Source organism: Chiloscyllium plagiosum, unplaced genomic scaffold, assembly GCF_037043375.1.
Source record: "Chiloscyllium plagiosum isolate Xiang-an unplaced genomic scaffold, Cpla_swu_hap1 HiC_scaffold_11, whole genome shotgun sequence".
Classification (NCBI taxonomy): domain Eukaryota; kingdom Metazoa; phylum Chordata; class Chondrichthyes; order Orectolobiformes; family Hemiscylliidae; genus Chiloscyllium; species Chiloscyllium plagiosum.
In genome coordinates, this window is record NW_028270149.1 from 79,348,174 (window position 1) to 79,368,842 (window position 20,669).

The 20,669-nt window shown below is 42.9% G+C and overlaps 1 protein-coding gene across 1 annotated transcript in view; it reads right to left on the minus strand.

Annotated features, from left to right (window-relative positions):
- LOC148148839 (sodium- and chloride-dependent neutral and basic amino acid transporter B(0+)-like) overlaps positions 1 to 19,744 on the minus strand; it is a 69,418-nt gene extending 49,674 nt beyond the window's left edge. The window contains exons 1-3 of the mRNA XM_087991808.1: positions 18,875 to 19,744; positions 16,513 to 16,660; positions 8,020 to 8,151 (exon numbers count right to left, since the gene is read on the minus strand). Of these exons, the coding sequence (XP_087847934.1) occupies positions 8,020 to 8,151; positions 16,513 to 16,660; positions 18,875 to 18,946 (352 nt within the window). The 5' untranslated portion in view covers positions 18,947 to 19,744. The remainder of the gene's footprint in view (positions 1 to 8,019; positions 8,152 to 16,512; positions 16,661 to 18,874) is intronic.
- Positions 19,745 to 20,669: the final 925 nt, after the last annotated feature.

A 20,669-nucleotide genomic window follows, 5' to 3' on the forward strand; every position in this document is an offset into this window, starting at 1 on the left:
GCCTCCACCACTTCCTCTGGCAGCTCATTCCATACACATACCACCCTCTGCATGCAAAAGTTACCCCTTAGATCTCTTTTAGATCTTTCCCCTCTCACCCTAAACCTATGCCCTCTAGTTCTGGACTCCCCGACCCCAGGGAAAAGACTTTGCCTATTTACCCTATCCATGCCCCTCATAATTTTGTAAACCTCTATAAGTTCACCCCTCAGCCTCCGACACTCCAGGGAAAACAGCCCCAACCTGTTCAGCCTCTCCCTATAGCTCAAATCCTCCAACCCTGACAACATCCTTGTAAATCTTTTCCAAACCCTTTCAAGTTTCACAAAATCTTTCTGGTAGGAAGGAGACCAGAATTGCACACAATATTCCCACAGTGGCCTAACTAATGTCCTGTACAGCTGCAACATGACCTCCCAACTCATGTACTCAATACTCTGACCAATAAAGGAAAGCATACCAAACGCCTTCTTCACTATCCTATCGACCTGCAACTCTACTTTCAAGGAGCTACGAATCGGCACTCCGAGGTCTCTTTGTTCAGCAACACTCCCTAGGACCTTACCATTGAATGTATAAGTCCTCCTAAGATTTGCTTTCCCAAAATGCAGCACCTCGCATTTATCTGAATTAAACTCCATCTGCCACTTCTCAGCCCATTGGCCAATCTGGTCCAGATCCTGTTGTAATCTGAGGTGACCCTCTTCACCACTATACCTCCAATTTTGGTGTCATCTGCAAACTTACTAACTGTACCTCTTATGCCCGCATCCAAATCATTTATGTAAATTACAAAAAGTAGAGGACCCAGCACCGATCCTTGTGGCACTCCACTGGTCACAGGGCTCCAGTCTGAAAATAACCCTTCACCACCACCCTATTTCTTCCACCTTTGAGCTAGTTCTGTATCCAAATGGCTAATTCTCCCTGTATTCTGTGAGTTCTACCCTTATTAATCCGTCTCCCATGGGGAACCTTGTCGAACGCCTTACTGAAGTCCATATAGATCACATCTACTGCTCTGCCCTCATCAATCCTCTTTGTTACTTCTTCAAACAACTCAATCAAGTTTGTGAGACATGATTTCCCATGCACAAAGCCATGTTGACTATCCCGAATCAGTCCTTGCCTTTCCAAATACATGTACATCCTGTCCCTCAGGATTCCCTCCAATAACTTGCCCACCACCGAGGTCAGGCTCACTGGTCTATAGTTCACTGGCTTGTCTTTACCGCCCTTCTTAAACAGTGGCACCGCGTTTGCCAACCTCCAGTCTTCCGGCACCTCACCTGTGACTATCGATGATACAGGTATCTCAGCAAGAGGCCCCGCAATCACTTCTCTAGTTTCCCACAGAGTTCTCGGGTACACCTGATCAGGTCCTGGGGATTTATCCGCCTTTACCCGTTTCAAGACATCCAGCGCTTCCTCCTCTGTAATCTGGACATTTTGCAAGATGTCACCATCTATTTCCCCACAGTCTATATCTTCCATATCCTTTTCCACAGTAAATACTGATGCAAAATATTCATTTAGTATCACTCCCATTTTCTGCGGCTCCACACAGAGGCCACCTTGCTGATCTTTGAGGGGCCCTATTCTCCCCCTAGTTACCCTTTTGTCCTTAATGTATTTGTAAAAACCCTTTGGATTCTCCTTAATTTTATTTGCCAAAGCTATCTCATGTCCCATTTTTGCCCCCCTGATTTCCCTCTTAAGTATACGCCTACTTCCTTTATACTCTTGTTTCTATTCAGTATTTCTGCTAGACAACACAATAAAGATGATCACTGAAACAATCGGCCATTTTTGCACTGACAGATCAACAGAATGAAATATGAAAAATATCTCCAACAGAAGTGAACATTGTACCTTTGGTAGTTCTGCTGCATTTTTCATCTGCTCCCCACCAACTGAAGCAGTCTGACCATGGCAGGGGTGATTGGAAGGAAGCAAACAGGTAGTACAGACTGTAGGCAAGCACACAGGAGTAGGTAATGTTTCCGAAGAATCCTTTTACTACCAAAGTTATGCCCACACCTTAAAGAAGGAACATAAATTTAGATCGAAACTGCAATAAATTCCTTCACATAATTTCAGCTTGTCGACAAACCAACCTTGTCTCATTGCCAGTCACCATTGCAATTTCTGCAGTTAGAATCATAGAATCCCAACAGCGTGGAAACAGCCCATTCAGCCCATCGAATACACATCAGCCTTCTGAAGAGAACCCCATCCAGACCTGCCCCATTCCTGTAATCCTGCATTGCCCATGGATGATCCATCTAGTCTTCACACTATGGGCAATTTAGCATGGTCAATCTATTTACCCTGCCCATTTTTGGACTGTGGGAGGAAACAGGAGCAAACTCACACAGACACAAGGACAACGTACAAACTCCACACAGACAGTCGTCCAAGTGCTGAATCGAACCTGGGTCCCTGGTGCTGTGAGGCAACAGTGCGAGCCACTGAGTCTCTGTGCTGCCCAGTTATTTGCATTTCCATCATTCTCTGGAATTATATCACATTTGAGAATTAGCTATCCCACCAACTTCACTGTGAAGATATATGTTTCTAATTGTAGAAATGTATAAATATGAAATTCCACCGACTTCAGGGGTGTTTAGCAACACTTGATTGGTGAAAAAGAACCCTTGTGTATCATCTTCAGATGCCGTATCTTCATTACATTTGCTTATAATCATGAAAATTATTGGCTGATATTGGGATTTTCAGGGCCCTTTGAAGACACCACTGTATCAGTTCCATATTTTACAAGGATGTGATAATATTCTGAGATTATATTTGTGTGGATATGACAAAATGCAAGATTAATCAAGATCCAATAGAATGAGACCTAATTTTGGCCATGACAGAGAACACCTTTGTTGTTGCAAAAATCCCAGATGTTGGTGGGAATTCAAAGTGCTATTTCTGACACTGGTGTTTCTGTTTTTTGCTTTGTTTTTTGACTGTGGGTAGTTCATGCATGTCTGGCTCCTGAAGGCAGATGGCCATTTGAATGACCAGTTAACAGCATGTCTGTTTTCAGTCCTTTTTTTGGATGCCAGGTACCGTTTTGGAAATACCCCTCTGAATACAGTCTCAACCTTGGGGATGGGAGTCTGGGATTGTTTTCTGGAGGTGAATGTATGATACCCTTTGGGTTTGGCATCAGCATGCTCTTTGAAACTGTTAACTATGGAAATAATGTACACATAAGGTAAATAGACTCTGTGGAGCTGTTGGACTTGTCTGGACCTGCCAGGACTGTTGCAAAGTGTCGAGAAGTGTCAACACATGTCGAACAATGTCAATTGAAGAAGTGTCAATATTGTCCATGAGTACCCATCTATCAAGAAGCATCAGCAAGATCAAATGTGTTTTAATGAATGAGATTATAATCTCAATATAGAACTCTAAGTAATAAAACTATGTTTTTCTCTTATGTGGTATTGGTGTCAGATGTCAGTTACCAGATGTCAGAGCTCTGTCAAAATCACAGTTGCCGTTAGCGTCAATGCCTCTGTTTCAATCCAGGGGCCTAATGGAGATATGTGTGGCATCTCAGAATCAGTAATAATTCTGATAATTAAGATGATGACTGATGTCAGGACAATCCACTGAAACATTCATTATCCCACTGATCCAGGTAGTTGTTCTGAGTGTATCAGAGATGTGGGGCTAGAGGTGTATACAAAGTTCCATTAGGTGTAGAGTATGATAGATTGTATACATGTGGCCTGAAAAGCTCAGGACAATGAATGTGGAACTGATTTACAACCACCTCCAATAGATCTCAGAAGGTGTGTGTTCATGATACATTGGATTGACAAGCAGGAGGTTGGAAGAACACAGCACACCAGGCAGCATCAGGAGATAAATAAGGGTCCTGAAGAGCCCTAAAGAAGGGTTACGCCTGAAACATTGACTTCTCCACCTCCTGATGCTGCCTGGCTTGCCTTGTCAGGCTGAGGTGCTCCATGGAACCTGAATGTTTCCATCACCTACTCATGCCTTCAATTCACAAATTCATAGTGATGTAGATTGACCATCAAAGGAGTGTCTACTGACTCCAGTGAGGAACTCCACCTTGGATTCTCTCCTATCCAAGTGGACATTCTTCATCAGGCAGAAATTAACCATCTTGGGTCATCTTTGATGAATCACATTCAAGATGCAGACCTCACGATTGGTAAATTGTCACCTCTGCATGTAGAAATTTAAGACTTCTATGGTCTATTTTGTTGACAGGCATTCTTTGTGGGCTTTAATGTAGTGTTATCTTGTAGGTCTGATATCTGCTCAGATTAGACATTGGGTATTCATGTCCTCAAATTATTTGAGTGACTATAGACACTAAACCTCTGAAGCAACGCTATTTTTCCCTAAAGTCTGGGACCATGAGCGCAGGGCTATTATATGGTGTTTGGCCCCAGTTTCTGAAAGTTCCTCTATCTTAAGGATCCATTTCAATTATGGTTTCATTTCAATAAGGGTGGGCAGTAAGGTAATAAAGGTATTTTAAAAAAATGAGTCCAAAAATGTTCTGAGTTGCTCATTATCTTGAATTGGACTAGACCTTTTAGAATTTCAACTTTCTACACCTAAGGTATTTATTCTCCACAAACACAAGGATTTACTTGACATGAGCCCAAAATTCATTCTCAGTCGAGTAAAGCCTGCTCTCATGAAGAAATGAACCTCAGCCAATCTTAATTGTAGGTATTTATAACCAACCTGTCCAGGATCTCGACAAGCCATTTTCTATTTCAATATCCTATTAAAGGGGTCAATACCCTTTGTCCAGATTCAAGTTTATGAATTGGCTGTTCCCAATCTCGAACCAACTTATCCAACTGCGCTGTCAAGTAAGCACCTCATATCAGCTTCTGGATGTCATTATATAACTGTCAGTTCCTGTTCAGGTTTCAGAATGAATAAAAAAGATCTACTCCATTTGCACTGTAATTCTTCCCTCACATTCTCCTAGTTTCTGTCCTTTTTTGGCTTTAGGGATTTGACAAAAATTTGATGACTTTTATTATGACTGAGTAGTGTTACCATGTCATTGTAAACCTCCCTCATCAGCTGTGTCAAGATGTCAAAGTACTGTTGTCTAGGTACCATGTCCTGAACCCATTACTAATCAGTTGACTGGGAAGATGAACATTTCTCTGTTTCCTGGGATCAAGGTGTCTCAGTAGTTCGTCCATCCCCTTGAGATCCTTTCTCTTTCTCTTTCTGTCTCCTTCTTCATCACTTCAGGGTATAAACAAACAAGCATAAATTGCGAGAAACTCAGCAGGTCTGGCAGCATCTGTGAAGAAAGACAATTTGAGTCAAAATGTTAACTCTGTTTTCTCTTCACACATGCCAACCCTGCGGAGTTTCTCCTTCGATTTCTGCTTTTGTTGGTTCAGATCTCTCGCATCTGCAGTTCTTTATTGATTACCTGGATTCTGTGCTTTGGATTTTCTGACCATGGACTTGTCATTATGTTGGGCTCTTGGACTGTCTTGGAACAGTTTGCTTCCTACTAATCCTCATGTCAAAGGCTCCATGGGGAAGTCATTCACCTAACATCTCAAACAGGGCAAAGCCTACAGTTTCCCATGACAGCCCACAAAAGAAATAGCAAGAGGGTACAATACTTTCTCTTCATTCCCCAAAACCAATTATAGCACAATCTTAAGGGTTATATGGGGCTTCTTTGGAAGACAATCTACTTGAGAGTGCTGTACAGACAAGTATGTGAGGAATAAGAAAATGATCAAAGAAAGAGTAGGGCCGATCAGGGATAGCATAGGGAACTTGTGTATAGAGTCCGAGGAGGTAGGGGAAGCCCTAAATGCGTTTTTTGCTTCTGTCTTTACTAAAGAAAAGGACCTTGTAGTGAATGAAACCATTGAGGAGCAAGTAAGCATGCTGGAACAGATAGAGATTGAGGAAACTGATGTGTTGAAAATTTTGACAAACATTAAGATTGACAAGTTGCCAGGACCAAACCAGATTTGTCCTCGGCTGCTTTGGGAAGCGAGAAATGTGATTGCTTTGCCGCTTGCGAAGATCTTTGCATTCTCGGTCTCCACCAGAGTTGTACCGGAGGACTGGAGGGAGGCAAATGTAATTCCTCTCTTCAAGAAAGGAAATAGGGAAATCCCTGGCAATTACAGACCAGTCAGCCTCATGTCTGTCGTCTGAAAGGTGTTAGAAAGGATTCTGAGGGATATGATTTATGACCATCTAGAAGAGCATGATTTGATTAAAGGCAGTCAGCACGGCTTTGTGAGGGGCAGGTCATGCCTCACAAATCTTATTGAGTTCTTTGAGGATGTTACTAGATAAGTTGATGAGGATTGAGCGGTGGATGTTGTGTATTTGGACTTCAGTAAGGCATTTGATAAGGTTCCCCATGGTAGGCTCGTTCAGAAGGTCAGGAGGAATGGGATACAAGGAAATTTAGCTGTCTGGATACAGAATTGGCTGGTCGACAGAAGACAGCGAGTGGTAGTGGAAGGAAAGTATTCTGCCTGGAAGTCAGGGGTGAGTGGTGATCTACAGGGCTCTGTTCCTGGGCCTCTACTCTTTGTAATTTTTATTAATGACTTGGATGAGGAGATTGAAGGATGGGATAGCAAGTTTGCAGACGACACAAAGGTTGGAGGTGTCGTTGACAGTATAGAGGGCTGTTGTAGGCTGCAGCGTGACATTGACAGGATGCAGAGATGGGCTGAGAGGTGGCAGATGGAGTTCAACCTGGATAAATGCGAGGTGATGCATTTTGGAAGGTCAAACTTGGAAGTTGAGTACTGGATTAAAGGCAGGATTCTTGGCAGTGTGGAAGAACAGCGGGATCTTGGTGTGCAGGAACATAGATCCCTTAAAATTGCCACCCAGGTGCACAGGGTTGTTAAGAAAGCATATGGTGTTTTGGCTTTCATTAACAGGGGGATTGAGTTTAAGAGCCGTGAGATCTTGTTGCAGCCCTATAAAACTTTGGTTAGACCGCACTTGGAATACTGTGTCCAGTTCTGGTCGCCCTATTATAGGAAAGATGTGGATGCTTTGGAGAGGGTTCAGAGGAGGTTTACCAGGATGCTGCCTGGAATGGAGGGCTTATCTTATGAAGAGAGGTTGACTGAGCTCGGACTTTTTTCATTGGAAAAAAGAAGGAAGAGAGGGGACCTAATTGAGGTGTACAAGATAGTGAGAGGCATAGATAGAGTTGATAGCCAGAAACGTTTTCCCAGGGCAGAAATTGTTAACATGAGGGGTCATAGTTTTAAGCTGTTTGGCGGAAAGTATAAAGGGGATGTCAGAGGCGGGTTCTTTACACAGAATGTTGTGAGAGCATGGAATGCGTTGCCAGCAGCAATTGTGGAAGCGAGATCATTGGGGTTATTTAAGAGACTGCTTGACATGCATATGGTCACAGAAATTTGAGAGTCCATATACTAGGTTTACCTCACATGAGAATCAATGGTTGGCACAACATCGTGGGCTGAAGGGCCTGTTCTGTGCTGTTATGTTCAATGTTCTCTATGTTCGATCTTTGCATTCTCAATTTGGAGCAGGATATCCAGTTCTTTTCAGACCACAAACAGAAAATTCTGGTTCTATTTATGGGTTACTGCCTGAAGAATATTTTCAATAATCCCCTTACTCAGGTTTTAGAGATTATGTTCCTTAATGGAATTGACTTTGATTATCATGCTTATGAAACTGTTCTATGATATATCAGAATGTCTTCCTTATTTCTCAAGCAGCCCTACTAGGTCTTCATCAATTATTGAGAGAGACGCCATTTAGAAAATTGGGAAAGGCAAACAAATCTACTCATTTTTAATATCTGCCTTTGTTTGAAGTACTGTCATGTCAGTGTGAGAGCAGTATTTTTGCAAGGTTGGCTAACAATGTCACCTGATAATGAATGCAGTCAGTTTATTAATTTGTATTAAACATATGTGCTCATCTGAAAGGTTTCTAAGTCAGTGTCGATTAATGAATATTCACCTTGTAATATTGGCACAGCTTTCCATACTGCCACAGGCCCGAGGCTGGCAAACTGCCCAAGAGAAGACTCCAAGAAAAACAATGGCATCCCAGCAAATACCAACATGGTAAGATAGGGAATGAGGAATGCACCTGGAAAATATAGAATATGTTATTATCCCAGATATAGCTCTGACTGAACAGGGTCAGAGGAGTAAGTGAGGACTGCAGATGCTGGAGATCAGAGTTGAGAGTGCAGCACTGGAAAAGCACAGCAGGTCAGGCAGCATCTGAGGAGCAGGAGTCGACGTTTCAGGCATAAGCCCTTCTTCATGAATGCCAGCACCACACTCCCAACTCTGAATATGCACAAACCTGTTTTTCTGGACCATAAGATTTATTTTTACAATTCTTTCACTGTTGCGATCAGTCACTAAACATATTCACAACAGCATTCTCTGAACTTACAAATGGCTCCTTTAGATTGTCCTATATTGTGTTCCAACTTGCCTACAAATCAACTTGTGAATAGGCTCAGGAATGGAACCTGTTGTCAACCCGTGGATGGCCTGTATTCCTTTCCTGACTCTTGAGATGCTCCTAACCACACATCTACCTCTCCATCTCAATTCCTTCACCCTCTGTCTGGCTCTTGAATTTGTCAATGGTCCCAGCTGTCTCAAATGCAAGTAATGTAATAAGTCAGTTTCCAGTTCCATTAGATTGGCACAACATACCTAGCAAAGGTGTATTTGCACACAGACATCTCAGAGCCATCGGTGTGAAATGCTACTTCCAATATACGTTACAGGTTTGATATCTGACTAAAGATTTGACTCATGGCCTTGCTAACATAAAGTGACATTGAGTATTGTGTTGACAGGAATACCAAAGCACATCAAGCAATCCATTGCTTTGACATAGTGCACACTCACTGACCAGAGAATATGCAGTGCTGGCACGTGCATTAATGTATTTCCTATAAATTATAGTGTGCAAGAAAGTCACTTATCAGGCAGAGTCTTAACAGGTTCTGAGCAACGTGCATGATGACAAGACGAGTGGTCGAATCAAGGGAGATGTTTAGCTATTAACATCAGGAGCATCTTGCTGCCTCTTGTAAGCATCTTTAATCAGCCTGATCGGACATGTTATTTTGGAAGATTTTATAGGGTAGGTAGGAATTTATACTAGCCTTCTTGGCCTATTGGCAGGTACATTACCACTATGCCACACTAATGGCACGGTGAGATTCTCACCGAGCAGCGGTGAGTTGCCAACTGAAACACATTATTGCTTATTAACAGTTCCATTTGTGGATAAAGAGGGGAGGTGGAAAAAGCACAGAAGGTCAAACAGCATCAGAAAAGGAGGGCAGTCAGAATTTCAAGTTGGAACCTTTCATTGGGACTGAAGTTTACTGGAGGCAGGAGAAGGGGTCTTCGGATTCAAATTTGAGCAAGTAGACATGGAGGCGGGGGCAGCAGAAAAAGTGTTCAACATCGAGACGTGTGAAATTCATTGATATGTGGACACAGTGGAATGAAGGTGAGTCCTTTGCTGAGGACTGACCATTCTTCCTCAGTGAGGGAGAGGTCGGGGAGATGGTAAATACCCAACAGGGTTTGGGGCTGGGACCTCGTGTTGAGCTGGAGTTGGGAGTGGGGGTGCAGTCCTGATGAGAGGTTCCAACCTGAAATGTTGGCTTCCTTCCTCCTCTGATGCTGCTTGCCCTGTTGTGCTTTTTCCAGCTCCATTCTTTATTCACTCTGACTCTCCAACATCTGCAGTTCTTACTATCTCCAAGTAACAGTCCCACTTGCCATGAGTTGTGATCTCACCTAAATCACCGTACAAGCAAAAACTGAAAAGCTCAGCAGGTCTGGCAGTATCCGTGAAGAGAAATCAAAATTAAAGTTTTGGGTCCAGAGAGCCATCCTCGGAACCCAAAACATTTACAGTATCCACAGTTCTTTCAGTTTTTATCACCTTACCAACAAATTGTCAGAAAACCAGACAGGTTGCCATGTTGGGCAGCAGTCCTCAGTCAAGGGCACGTACATCTTAAAATCATAGAGTTGTACAGCACGAAAACAGTTCCTATGATTCAACATATCCACGCTGACCAGACATCCTGATCTGATCAGCTTCAGTTTGCCAGCATTTGGCACCTATCCTTCTAAACCCATCCTACTTATAAATCCATCCAGATGCCTTTCAAATGCTGTAAATATACCAGCCTCCACCACTTCCTCTGTCAGCTCATTCCATACCTGCACCATCCTCTGTGTAAAAAAGTTGCCCCTTAGATCCCTTTAATATCTTTCCTTCTCACCCCGAACCTATGCCCTCTAGTTCTGGACTGACCCACCCCTGGGAAAAGACTTTGTCTATTTATCCCTCCTATCTGGCAGCAGCATTCACGCCAATCTCACTGCATGGTTCATCAAGTAGCGGGACATGCCTGAACCAAAGTCCATGGGGGCACCCATCGGCGAGGAAAGTGGTGGGGGCAATCTAGGTTCATCAAGTGCAGCTTCCCATCTCAGCCCCAAGTTTCATCCGACAGTCAGACATTGTATGAGGGTGGATGGCTTGGGTGATGACATATGGAAGAGTGGAGCCTTTGCCATGTATAGAATGGGTACCTAGCTAGAAGAGGTGGATGTTGGCAGTCCCAGTGGCATGTTACTGTCAGAGGAATACTCGCTGTTGTCAAAATTGTGAAGATCATGGACAGGGCACAATGTTGAGATGAATGGTTGCAATAGGACTCATGTTGGGAGGGGTAAATATGCCAAAGTGTGAGGGTGAGGGTTGCATCTGCCACCAGTCACTGGGACTTCAGCTGGGAAGCAGATTTGTCACCAACACATGTTATCTTGGTCACTAAGGCATGCTGCGTGCCTAATCCCTGGCATCCTTCAACATTGATCCTGTTGCATCTCTCTGACACTGGGAATCTCCATGAGATGCACACTTCTGTGCACAGCATGAAAATGAGGATTGTATTCTGTGGAACACATAACCCTGTTAGTCATCGCCCCCAGATGCGCTTGGTACAATTTTCTTTTCCTTTCCCACACACTCAGATTACAACAGGATCTTGACCAGATGGGCCAATGGGCTGAGAAGTGACAGATGGAGTTTAATTTAGATAAATTTGAGGTGCTGCATTTTGGGAAAGCAAATCTTAGCAGGACTTATACACTTAATGGTTAGGTCCTAGAGAGTGCTGCTGAACAAAGAGACCTTGGATTGAAGGTTCATAGCTCCTTGAAAGTGGAGTCGCAGGTAGATAGGATAGTGAAGAAGGTGTTTGGTATGCTTTCCTTTATTGTTCAAAGTACTGAGTACAGGAGTTGGGAGGTCATATTGCAGCTGTACAGGACATTGGTTAGGTCACTTTTGGAATATTGTCTGCAATTCTGGTCTCCTTCCTATTGGAAGGATGTTGTGAAACTCGTAAGGTTTCAGAAAAGATTTATGAGGATGTTGCCAGGGTTGGAGGATATGAGCTATAGGGAGAGCTTGAATAGGCTGGGGCTGTTTTTCCTGGAGCGTCGGAGGCTGAGGGGTGACCTTTTTAAAGTTTATAAAGTCATGAGGGGCATGGATAGGATAAATAGACAAAGTCTCTTCCCTGGGATGGGGGAGTCCAGAATTAGAGGGCATAGGTTTTAGGGTGAGAGGGGAAAGACATAAAAGAGACCTAAGGGGCAACTCTTTCATGCAGGGGTTGGTACATCTATCGAATGAGCTGCCAGAGGAAGTGGTGGAGGCTGGTACAATTGCAACATTTAAAAGGCAACTGGATGGGTATATGAATAGGAAGGGTTTGGAGGGATATGGGCCGGGTGCTGGCAGGTGGGAATAGATTGGGTTGGGATATCTGGTCGGCATGGACAAGTTGGACCAAAGGGTCTGTTTCTGTGCTGTACATCCCTTTGACTCTATGACACACTCAGCTACCACATACTGCAGATGGGGTGGAGGAAACCAGCTTCACAGTGAGCCTATTGGCTGTGGAAGCATGAGTGGGCAACCCCTGTAGTTTAGATCTGGGCAGGTCAGACATTCTGAGGGTTTTCTTGGCACAGACAAGTGAACTATCCTGAGCTGGAACTGTCAATAGTCAAAGGGGCCCAGGGAGGGTGGATGTGGAGGACCTAGCCACCTCTGTAGGCTCCTCAGTGGACTCTCCATGTGGCTCCTCCTCCAATGAGGTGTATTTCAGATCACCTTTAACTTTTATATTATTTTAACAATGTCTTTGTTTACTTACATATCTGCATATTTAGAAGAATCTTGACAGACACCATTCTCATCAGTTTCTTCACCAATGCAGCTAAATGCAGCTTAAGATGCAATAGGCTATGATGTGTGAGCTCTTACTGCATTTTGATTACAATAATTGCATTAATTACAATATTTTTCTTACCTCAAAGAGGACAAAGCTAGGGCTCACAATTGCTATTCACTAGCCAGATTATGAATGGAGGCTAGTACAGCCAATGTGATGTTATGAGAGGTATTGAATTTGTGGCGTTTATTTATGAGGCTAACTAAATGCAAAGAACCCTGGCAAGCTTGACTTAAAATCCCTAAATGTTGATTTTAGAACTTTGAATGTACAGTGAAACGTTGATCTATAATTGCTTGTCACAACAAAGGTGAACTTTGACAGATGTGTCAATAATGGATGTTAATGCCATGTCCAGGTGCTGTGCCAATGTTACACAGCTTTCTTAACAAAATGACAATCTTAACATTGTTCTGCTCGAAACTTAACACGAGGAGCAGAATGGGTTAAGTAGATGTTTTGCAGCTAGCTCCTATGCAATGGTTGCTAGGTAAAGGGTAGATGGGGAGTACTGGTCCTGCTATCACAAGAAGCAGGTGGAGGAATCAGGACTATCACAGAAATGGGCTAAGAAGGCAGTGTGTCCAGGGCAGGAGGCAGTGACCTATTTCAGCACAGTGCTCAATAAACTTCGGTATTTCCACAGCCAGTGAAGGAAGGAGGTAAGAGTCAGAGAGTAATACAAAACAGAAACAGACCGTTTGCTCCAACTCATCCATGTTGACCAGATAATCTAAATTAATTCAGTCTTATTTGCCACCATTTTCTGCAAATTCACCTCTCCCATTACCCCCTGAACTGTTGGACTTATCCTCATTCAGCATATTGCGTTGAACATACAATGCTAGCCACAAGCTTGAGGGGCCTTCCTATCTTTCAACCCATCACTTCAATTACAGACTAGACACCAGCAATGATAGCTCCATAATACACCCTAATCATGTGGGCGGCATGGTGGCACAGTGGTTAGCACTGCTGCCTCACAGCGCCCAATTCCCACCTTGGGCGACTGTCTGTGTGGAGTTTGCACATTCTCCCCGTGTCTGCGTGGGTTTCCTCCGGATACTCCAGTTTCCTCCCACAGTCCAAAAGATGTAAAGGTTAGGTGAATTGGCCATGCTAAATTGCCCCTAGTGTTAGGTGTAGGGGAATGGATCTGGGTGGGTTGCTCTTCGGAGGGTTGGTGTGGACTTGTTGGGCCAAAGGGCCTGTTTCCACACTGTAAGTAATCTAATCTAATCATGTACCCATCAGATGCCTTTTAAATGTTGTAATTGTACCAGCCTCCACCATCGTCTCTGACAACTCATTCCATACATGCACCATCCTCTGTGTGAAACGTTACCCCTCAGTTCCCTTTTAAACCTTTCTCCTCTCACCTTAAATCTGTACCCTCTAGCTTTGGTCTCCCTTACCCTGGAGAAAAAAAGAATGTCGGCTATTTAACCTATCCATTCTCTTCATGATTTTATAAACATCTGTAATATCACCCCCTCAGCTTCCGACCCTCCAGGGAAAATACCCCAGCCTATTCAGCCTCTCCCTATAGCTCAAACCCTCCAATACTAGCAACATTTTTGCAAATATTTTATGCATCCTTTCAAGTTTCACAATACCAATACCTCAGTCAGTTACAGAACAACAGGAGGGAGACTGACCACTCAAATGCAAAGAAAGCAAACAGTATTCCAGGAATCATTAATAGGGATATAGAGTGCAAGAGCATAAAATTAAGATGAACTTCTCTAGGACAGTGGTTAAACTTCAGCTGCAGTATTGTGGCCAGGTCTGGAAAGATATGAGTTGGTGTGAGTGCAGAAGAGATTTAAATAATAATCCCAGGGATAAGGCACTTCAATTATGAGGACAGATGGGAGGAATGAGGAAGGATGTTGCGAAATTTGAAAGGGTTCAGAAAAGATTTACAAGGGTGCTTCCCAGGTTGGAGAACTGGAGCTACAGGGAGAGGCTGAATAGAATGGAGCTGTTTTCCCTGGAGTGTCAGAGGCTGGCGGGTGACCTTATAGAGGTTTATAAAACCTTATAGAGGTTTATAGAGTTTTAGGACCATCATGTTCCTGTGAGGATGAAGGATAAGAATGGCAAAATGCGAGAACTCTGGATTAGTCAAAAAGTTTTTAAAAAAATATAAAAGGTTTAAGAAATTGAAATCAGATAAGATCATTGAGGAATGTAAAGAGAACAGAAAAGAACCTAAGAAATCAGAAGAGTTAAAAGGGCCATGAAATATTTTTGGCATATTAGGATTAAGGAGAATCCCAAGACATTTTATACATGTATTGGGAACAATGATTAGCTAGGGAAACTGCAGGCCCACTCAAGAACAACGGAGGGAATTTATGCATGGAGCCAGAGGAAGTGGGTGAGGTTTTTAATGGGTACTTCAACTGATATTCACCAAAGAGAGGGACGTGGATGATGGTAACATTATGGAGGGATGTGTTGATATTCTAGAGCATATCAACAAATCTTCTCAAAACTTGCTAGCATGTCAACGATTAGAAGAAGGTGGTGTTGGGGGCCTTCAAAAACTATTAAGGCAGATCAGTCCCCAAGGCTGGATGGGATCTATGCCAAGAGACAAGGGAGGAAAGTGCTGGGCCTTGACAGAGATCTTTGCATAAGCGAGATCCCAGAAGACTGGAGAAAAGCCAATGTTGTTCTTTTATTTAAAGAAAGACAACAAGGATCATCCAGGAAATTATAGGCCAGTGAGCCTTAACATCTGTGGTGGGGAAATTATTGGAGAAGATTCTTAGGACTTATAACGGATAGTCAGCATGGCTTTACATAGGGGAGAGCTTGTTTCACAAAATTGATTGAGCTTTTTGAAAAGTGATGAAGATGATCAATAGGATGGGGCCTTGAACGTTGTCTACCTGGACTTGATTAAAACATCTGTCAAGGTCCTTTATTGTAAGTTGGTCCAGAAGATTAACATACATGGGAACTATGGTGAATTCTGAGTTAGAAACAAAATTGGCTTCATTATCAAAGACAGAGGGAAGCTGTGGACAGGTATTTTTCCGACCGGAGATTTGTGATCAGTGGTTTTCCACAAGGATCATTGCTGGGACCTCTGTTGTTTGTAATGTGGATAAATAATTTGGATGGAAATGTTCGTCGCCTGATTGGTACTTTTGAAGACAATACGAGAAAAGATAGAGTTGTGGATATTGAAGAAAGTTATCAAAGGATACAGCAGGATGTAGATCAGTTGTAAAAGTGGGAAGAGAAATGGCAGATGGAGTTTAACATGGATAAGTGTGATCTTGCATTTTGGCAGGTCAAATGCAAAAGCAAAGTATGCAGTCAATGGTAGGACCCTAAGAAGCATTGATATATAGAGGGATCCAGGGGTGCAAATGCATAGATACCTGAAAGTGACAATACAATTGGATAAGGTGGTAAAGAAGACATAAGGCATGCTTACTTTAATCAGTTGAGGGCATTGAGTATAAATGTTGGCAAGTCACGTTGCAGCTGTAGAAGACTTTAGTTCGGCCACGATTGGAATATTGTGAGCAGTTCAGGTTGCCATGGGTATGGAAAGGATGTTAAGGCTTTGGAGAGAATGCTAGACATGGATAGAGTGGATTGTTAGAGTTTGTATTCCAAAATGAAAATGTCAAATGTTAGGTTTAAGGTGAGAGGGGAAAGTCTAAAGGAGATGTACAAGGATTGTTTTTTATACAGAGGATGGTAGGTGTCCAGAACATGCTACTATGGGAGGTGTCGAAAGTAGATATGATAACAACATTTAGACAGACCCATGATCAAGTGAGGAATCGAGTAATACAGACTATGTTCAGGCACAAGGGATTAGTTTAGAATGACTTTATGGTTGGTACAGACATAGTGGACCCAGGGGCCTGTTCCTGTGCTGTACTGCTCCATGTTCTACATTCTAGTTGGTGAGCTTAATGAATATATTTAATTAATAATAATGTCTAGTATAATAAACACTATCTGTATGATAGAGACCTGATCTCACTGTTAGCTGGATGACAGCATAACTGTGGCTTAGAGTTCACTCTTTCATTGAATATAATATTCTTTGTCAATCACTGACTTGTCCCTATTATTTATGATTTTCTCTCATTCCTGTCATTCAGATTTCACAACATTACCTCCTCCGTTTTTGTAAGCCAGGTAAGGGAATCTCCAGACATTGCTCAGACCCACCACACAGCCGATCACAGAGAGTACGTAGTCAGTCTTCGAGGACCAGTTCCCTCGCTCCACATTCTCATCAGCCACTTCTTCATTACCAGCAGCCTGAGGGATAGAGAAAATTCAAAAATAATATGAGCAGAAACTACTGAAGGAACTCAGCAGCCAATGCAGCATCTGTGGAGGGAGAAGCAGAGACATTGTTTTGAGTCTGGAAGACTCGACCAACACTTTCCGGGTTTTCTTTCAGATTTCTAGCTTTGGCAGTACTTTGCTTTTATTTTGGCTGATTTATAAGTTGGATTTCCCAAGAATAGAAGGTATGCAAATCCTTCACCCAGTACAGAAACACTGAGCAGAATCTTCCAGTATCTGAGCAATGTGGGTTATGGAGAGACTTATGTCAGAATTTGACACGAAGTCAAGAGAGGGCTATCTCGACATCAGAACATCTTGGCTTCATTGTCTATGTTTTTCACAAACGGCCTGGTGAGTTTCTCACGAGGCAATATTGAGTTACCAATTAAACACGATCATTGCTTGCTAAACAATCTGGAACAAGAGGTCATAATTTTAGCACATGGGGTAGCAGATTTAAAACAGAGATGAGGGGGAATCACTTCTCTGAAAGGGTCTGTGGAATTCACTACTCCAGAGTGCAATGGACACTGGGACATTGATTAAACTCAAGGAGGAGTGAGACAGATTTTTAATTAGTAATGGGTTGAGTGATTATGGAGATCAGGCATGAAAGTGAAGTTGAGGCCAAGATGCAATCAGCTATCATTGTATTAAATAGTGGAGCAGACTCAAAGGGCTGAATTATCTCCTCCTGCCCCTAGTTCTTTTGTAAAAACCTTGTTGAGAGTCTAGTTCGCTTCTTTGACATTCAGCTTTCTAACTTAACAAACAAGCCAGATGTTAAGAAAGCTTGACATGGAAACCCAAGGAGCTGCCTGGCAAATTCAGTTCGCTGCTCGATCTGAAGGTTGGAAAGCCACACGAAAATCTCAGACAGCACACCACAGGCACTGCTCACATCCAGGGACATCATCATCTGATATGAGCCAGCCTCTCTGAACCCTCAAAGCATATCTCTGAACGACATACAGGGCACCTCTGCACATCAATGCTACATCTCAGGCTGTACCACTAACTCTCATTGTAATGCTGCAGCAAGGAAATTGTGTGCTCATGGATATACACCCAGCTCATGGACTAGACAAGGCTGTGTCTTCATGCTCTTAACTCACTCACTCTTCTTGGTGCTCTGGTTTCCTCCCAAGGTCCAAAGATGTGCAGGTGAGATGGATTGGCCATACTAAATTGCCGATAGTGTGCAGGGATATGCAGGCTACGTTGGATAGCCACGGAAATGGATGCTACAGAGATAGCAAAGGGGTTGGTTCTGGTTGGTTCTTTAGAGGGTCGGTGTGGATGCGACGGGCTGAATGGTTTGTTTCCACACTACAGGGATTTTGTGATTCTATGTTGGAGGAGTCGGAGAGGTTTCACAAGTGAGTGAGTGGGCAGTGTAGAGGGTATGCAGGGTTAGTGGTAACAGTGAGAGTGATAGAGCATTGGTACAGCACAGAGATAAGTTGAGTGTGAAGCATCAGAGAGAAGATGGTGGCACTTACACTGGCAGACTGGAGAAGGTCATTGACCTGCATCCTACAGAGTTAGGCATTCTTCCAGATGGCTGAGACTGTACTGACCCGAGTAATACCATTATACAAAGCTGGCATAGTCAGTGTCGTGCTTTCCTCTGCCAGTCCTGGGGGGGAGAGGAATTCCTGCTTTTGAGCTCCCTCTGTTAGGATCTCCAGATACCTATCTGAAAAGCAGGCCACCAATTGCTGCCTGTCTACCAATGACCAGGGCAAATGTCAGGGAACTGCGCAAGGGCCTTTAAAAATGACACAGACTGTAAGGGTTTGGGGTTAATTGTGGTATATCCACCAAGCGGTGAGTTGTTCTGCGAATGGCATACGGTAAAATGGGGCAGGAATCTTATAAGAGGGAAGCATTATCGGCGGGATAGGGTAGTTAATGCAGCGAGGTTGGTAGCAGAGAATGAGAAAATTTGTTAGGCCTCACAGTGGAAATCCCTCCAAAAAACAAACTCTAATGCAATTTACACTTACCAAAAAGAAAAACATATAAGATTCAGCCCTCTGTGTAGATCTCTATTTAACAGCAACCAGTTGCTAGTTTGGAAACCCCGTGAACAACACAGAGAGACTCTGCACTTCACAATAATCAAAATCATCAGCCATTTTGCCTGAGTTTACATGCACGTTTTGATCAGGTACTCACAGTGTCCTCTGAACGGTATATTAGATGGTAAAGTTGTAAGAACCTTGACACAGCCAACTGTCGTATGTCCATGCGGTGAATGATGAAAGATTCTTCTGTTTACTGATGATGTAGAATTCCAGTTTGAAAACTCGAACTGCTACAATAGTCTGACTAAAGGAGTGACTCCTGGCACAGTCTAGGAACAGGTGAATCTGTTGGTCCAAGGCTACTAATGTGTATCAATTTCAGAACACTCAGTGTCAAAGTGCATTTACATTTTTGTTTCATTTTTAAAATGGGACAGAACTTTGCAGCTGCAGCAATCAGTCCATGGAATTTTGAACCATCCTGAAATAACCGGATTTTTTTTAATGTCTGATGCTTAGCTACCGTTTGACTATTTATTTTGTTGGGCTTAAATTGCAATAATTAACTTTTAGATCCCTTCACGGTTAACAGTACTGACAGTATCTGGGAATTGAGAAGATTCAGCACCACATTTGTCTGTCGCCTTTTAACCCAGCCACAATACATATATCAGCCTTTGGGGTTTCCTGACTGTTGTGAAGTTGAAGGCGTGCACTGTACCTTTAAGAGAGAACAACTGCCATCCAGATAGAAAAGCCTGGAGATCTAACATTTGCTCTCTAAGAAATTAGGAAACACTCTCTATCAAAGATACCTTTGCACACAAAATGTACTCGCAATAAAAAGAAAGAAGACAACCCAGGGGATTCAGTAGCCAGAAGAGGGAAGTCACAGAAGATGACAGTAGCTGTGTCATTTTTGAAATTAAGGTGATGTAATTTTAGAAATGTCTTATTGAAACAGCATATTGTTATAGAGTTGGAGGCAGATAACAATCAGTTGAGAAAAGTGGGGTCTTAGAATTGTGAATAGTTGTTTAAGGTTCACTTTTAGAGTAAATAAAATAAATTGATGTTATTTTCTTTAAATAGTGGAATTTGGGAGTTCTCTGTCACTCATATTTTAACAGATTATATGTTGAGGTGAGCTTTGGTTTAATTAACAGAAGGGATAACCTCCGTGCCATAACATGACTTTCACCGATTAATTGGAGTGGGAGCAACCCATGGCAGTCAGAAACTACCAAAAAGGACCCGACAAGGACCAGAATTGAAGAATTGCATGTGTGTTTCGATGGGCCTGAATTGTCACAGGTACTGAAGTATGGAGAAAATCTTTGTTCACAAGCAGTCCTGAATGTCATGCTGTGAGGCTGTCAGGACTATAGGGAATCTCTGATCCTGATAAACGGGAGGAGAAGGATAGGCCCAGGGAACATGTAAGCTTGACCTCAAGTGATTGGGGTTCACTGCAGGAGTGTGGGTCCTCACTCCTGGCCACATCAGGCGGTGCTGTCGAACTTATGTGCCTGGGGCTGATAAGACACAACCCTCATGCTTATGTTCCAGAGGATGTATCTTTGCATCCCACCATGGCCATTAATGAAACATCAAATTCAATTTGTTAAAATATGGAAAAGAAAGCGAGCCTAATTGCGATGAAGCAACCACGATCTACTTCCCAAGTGTCCTTTAGGAAAGGAAATTAGCCATGATTGGGAGGCGATGGCCTCGTGGTATTATTGCTGGAGTGTTATTTCAGAGAGTCAGATAACATTCTGAGGACCTGGGGTCGAATCCTATAATGGCAGATGGTGGAATTTGAATTCAAAATATACCTGGAATTTAATGATGACCATGAATCCAATGTTGATTGTTGGAAAAACTCATCCAATTCACTAATGTCCTTTAGGGAAGGAAACTGCCATCCTGACCTAGTCTGGCCT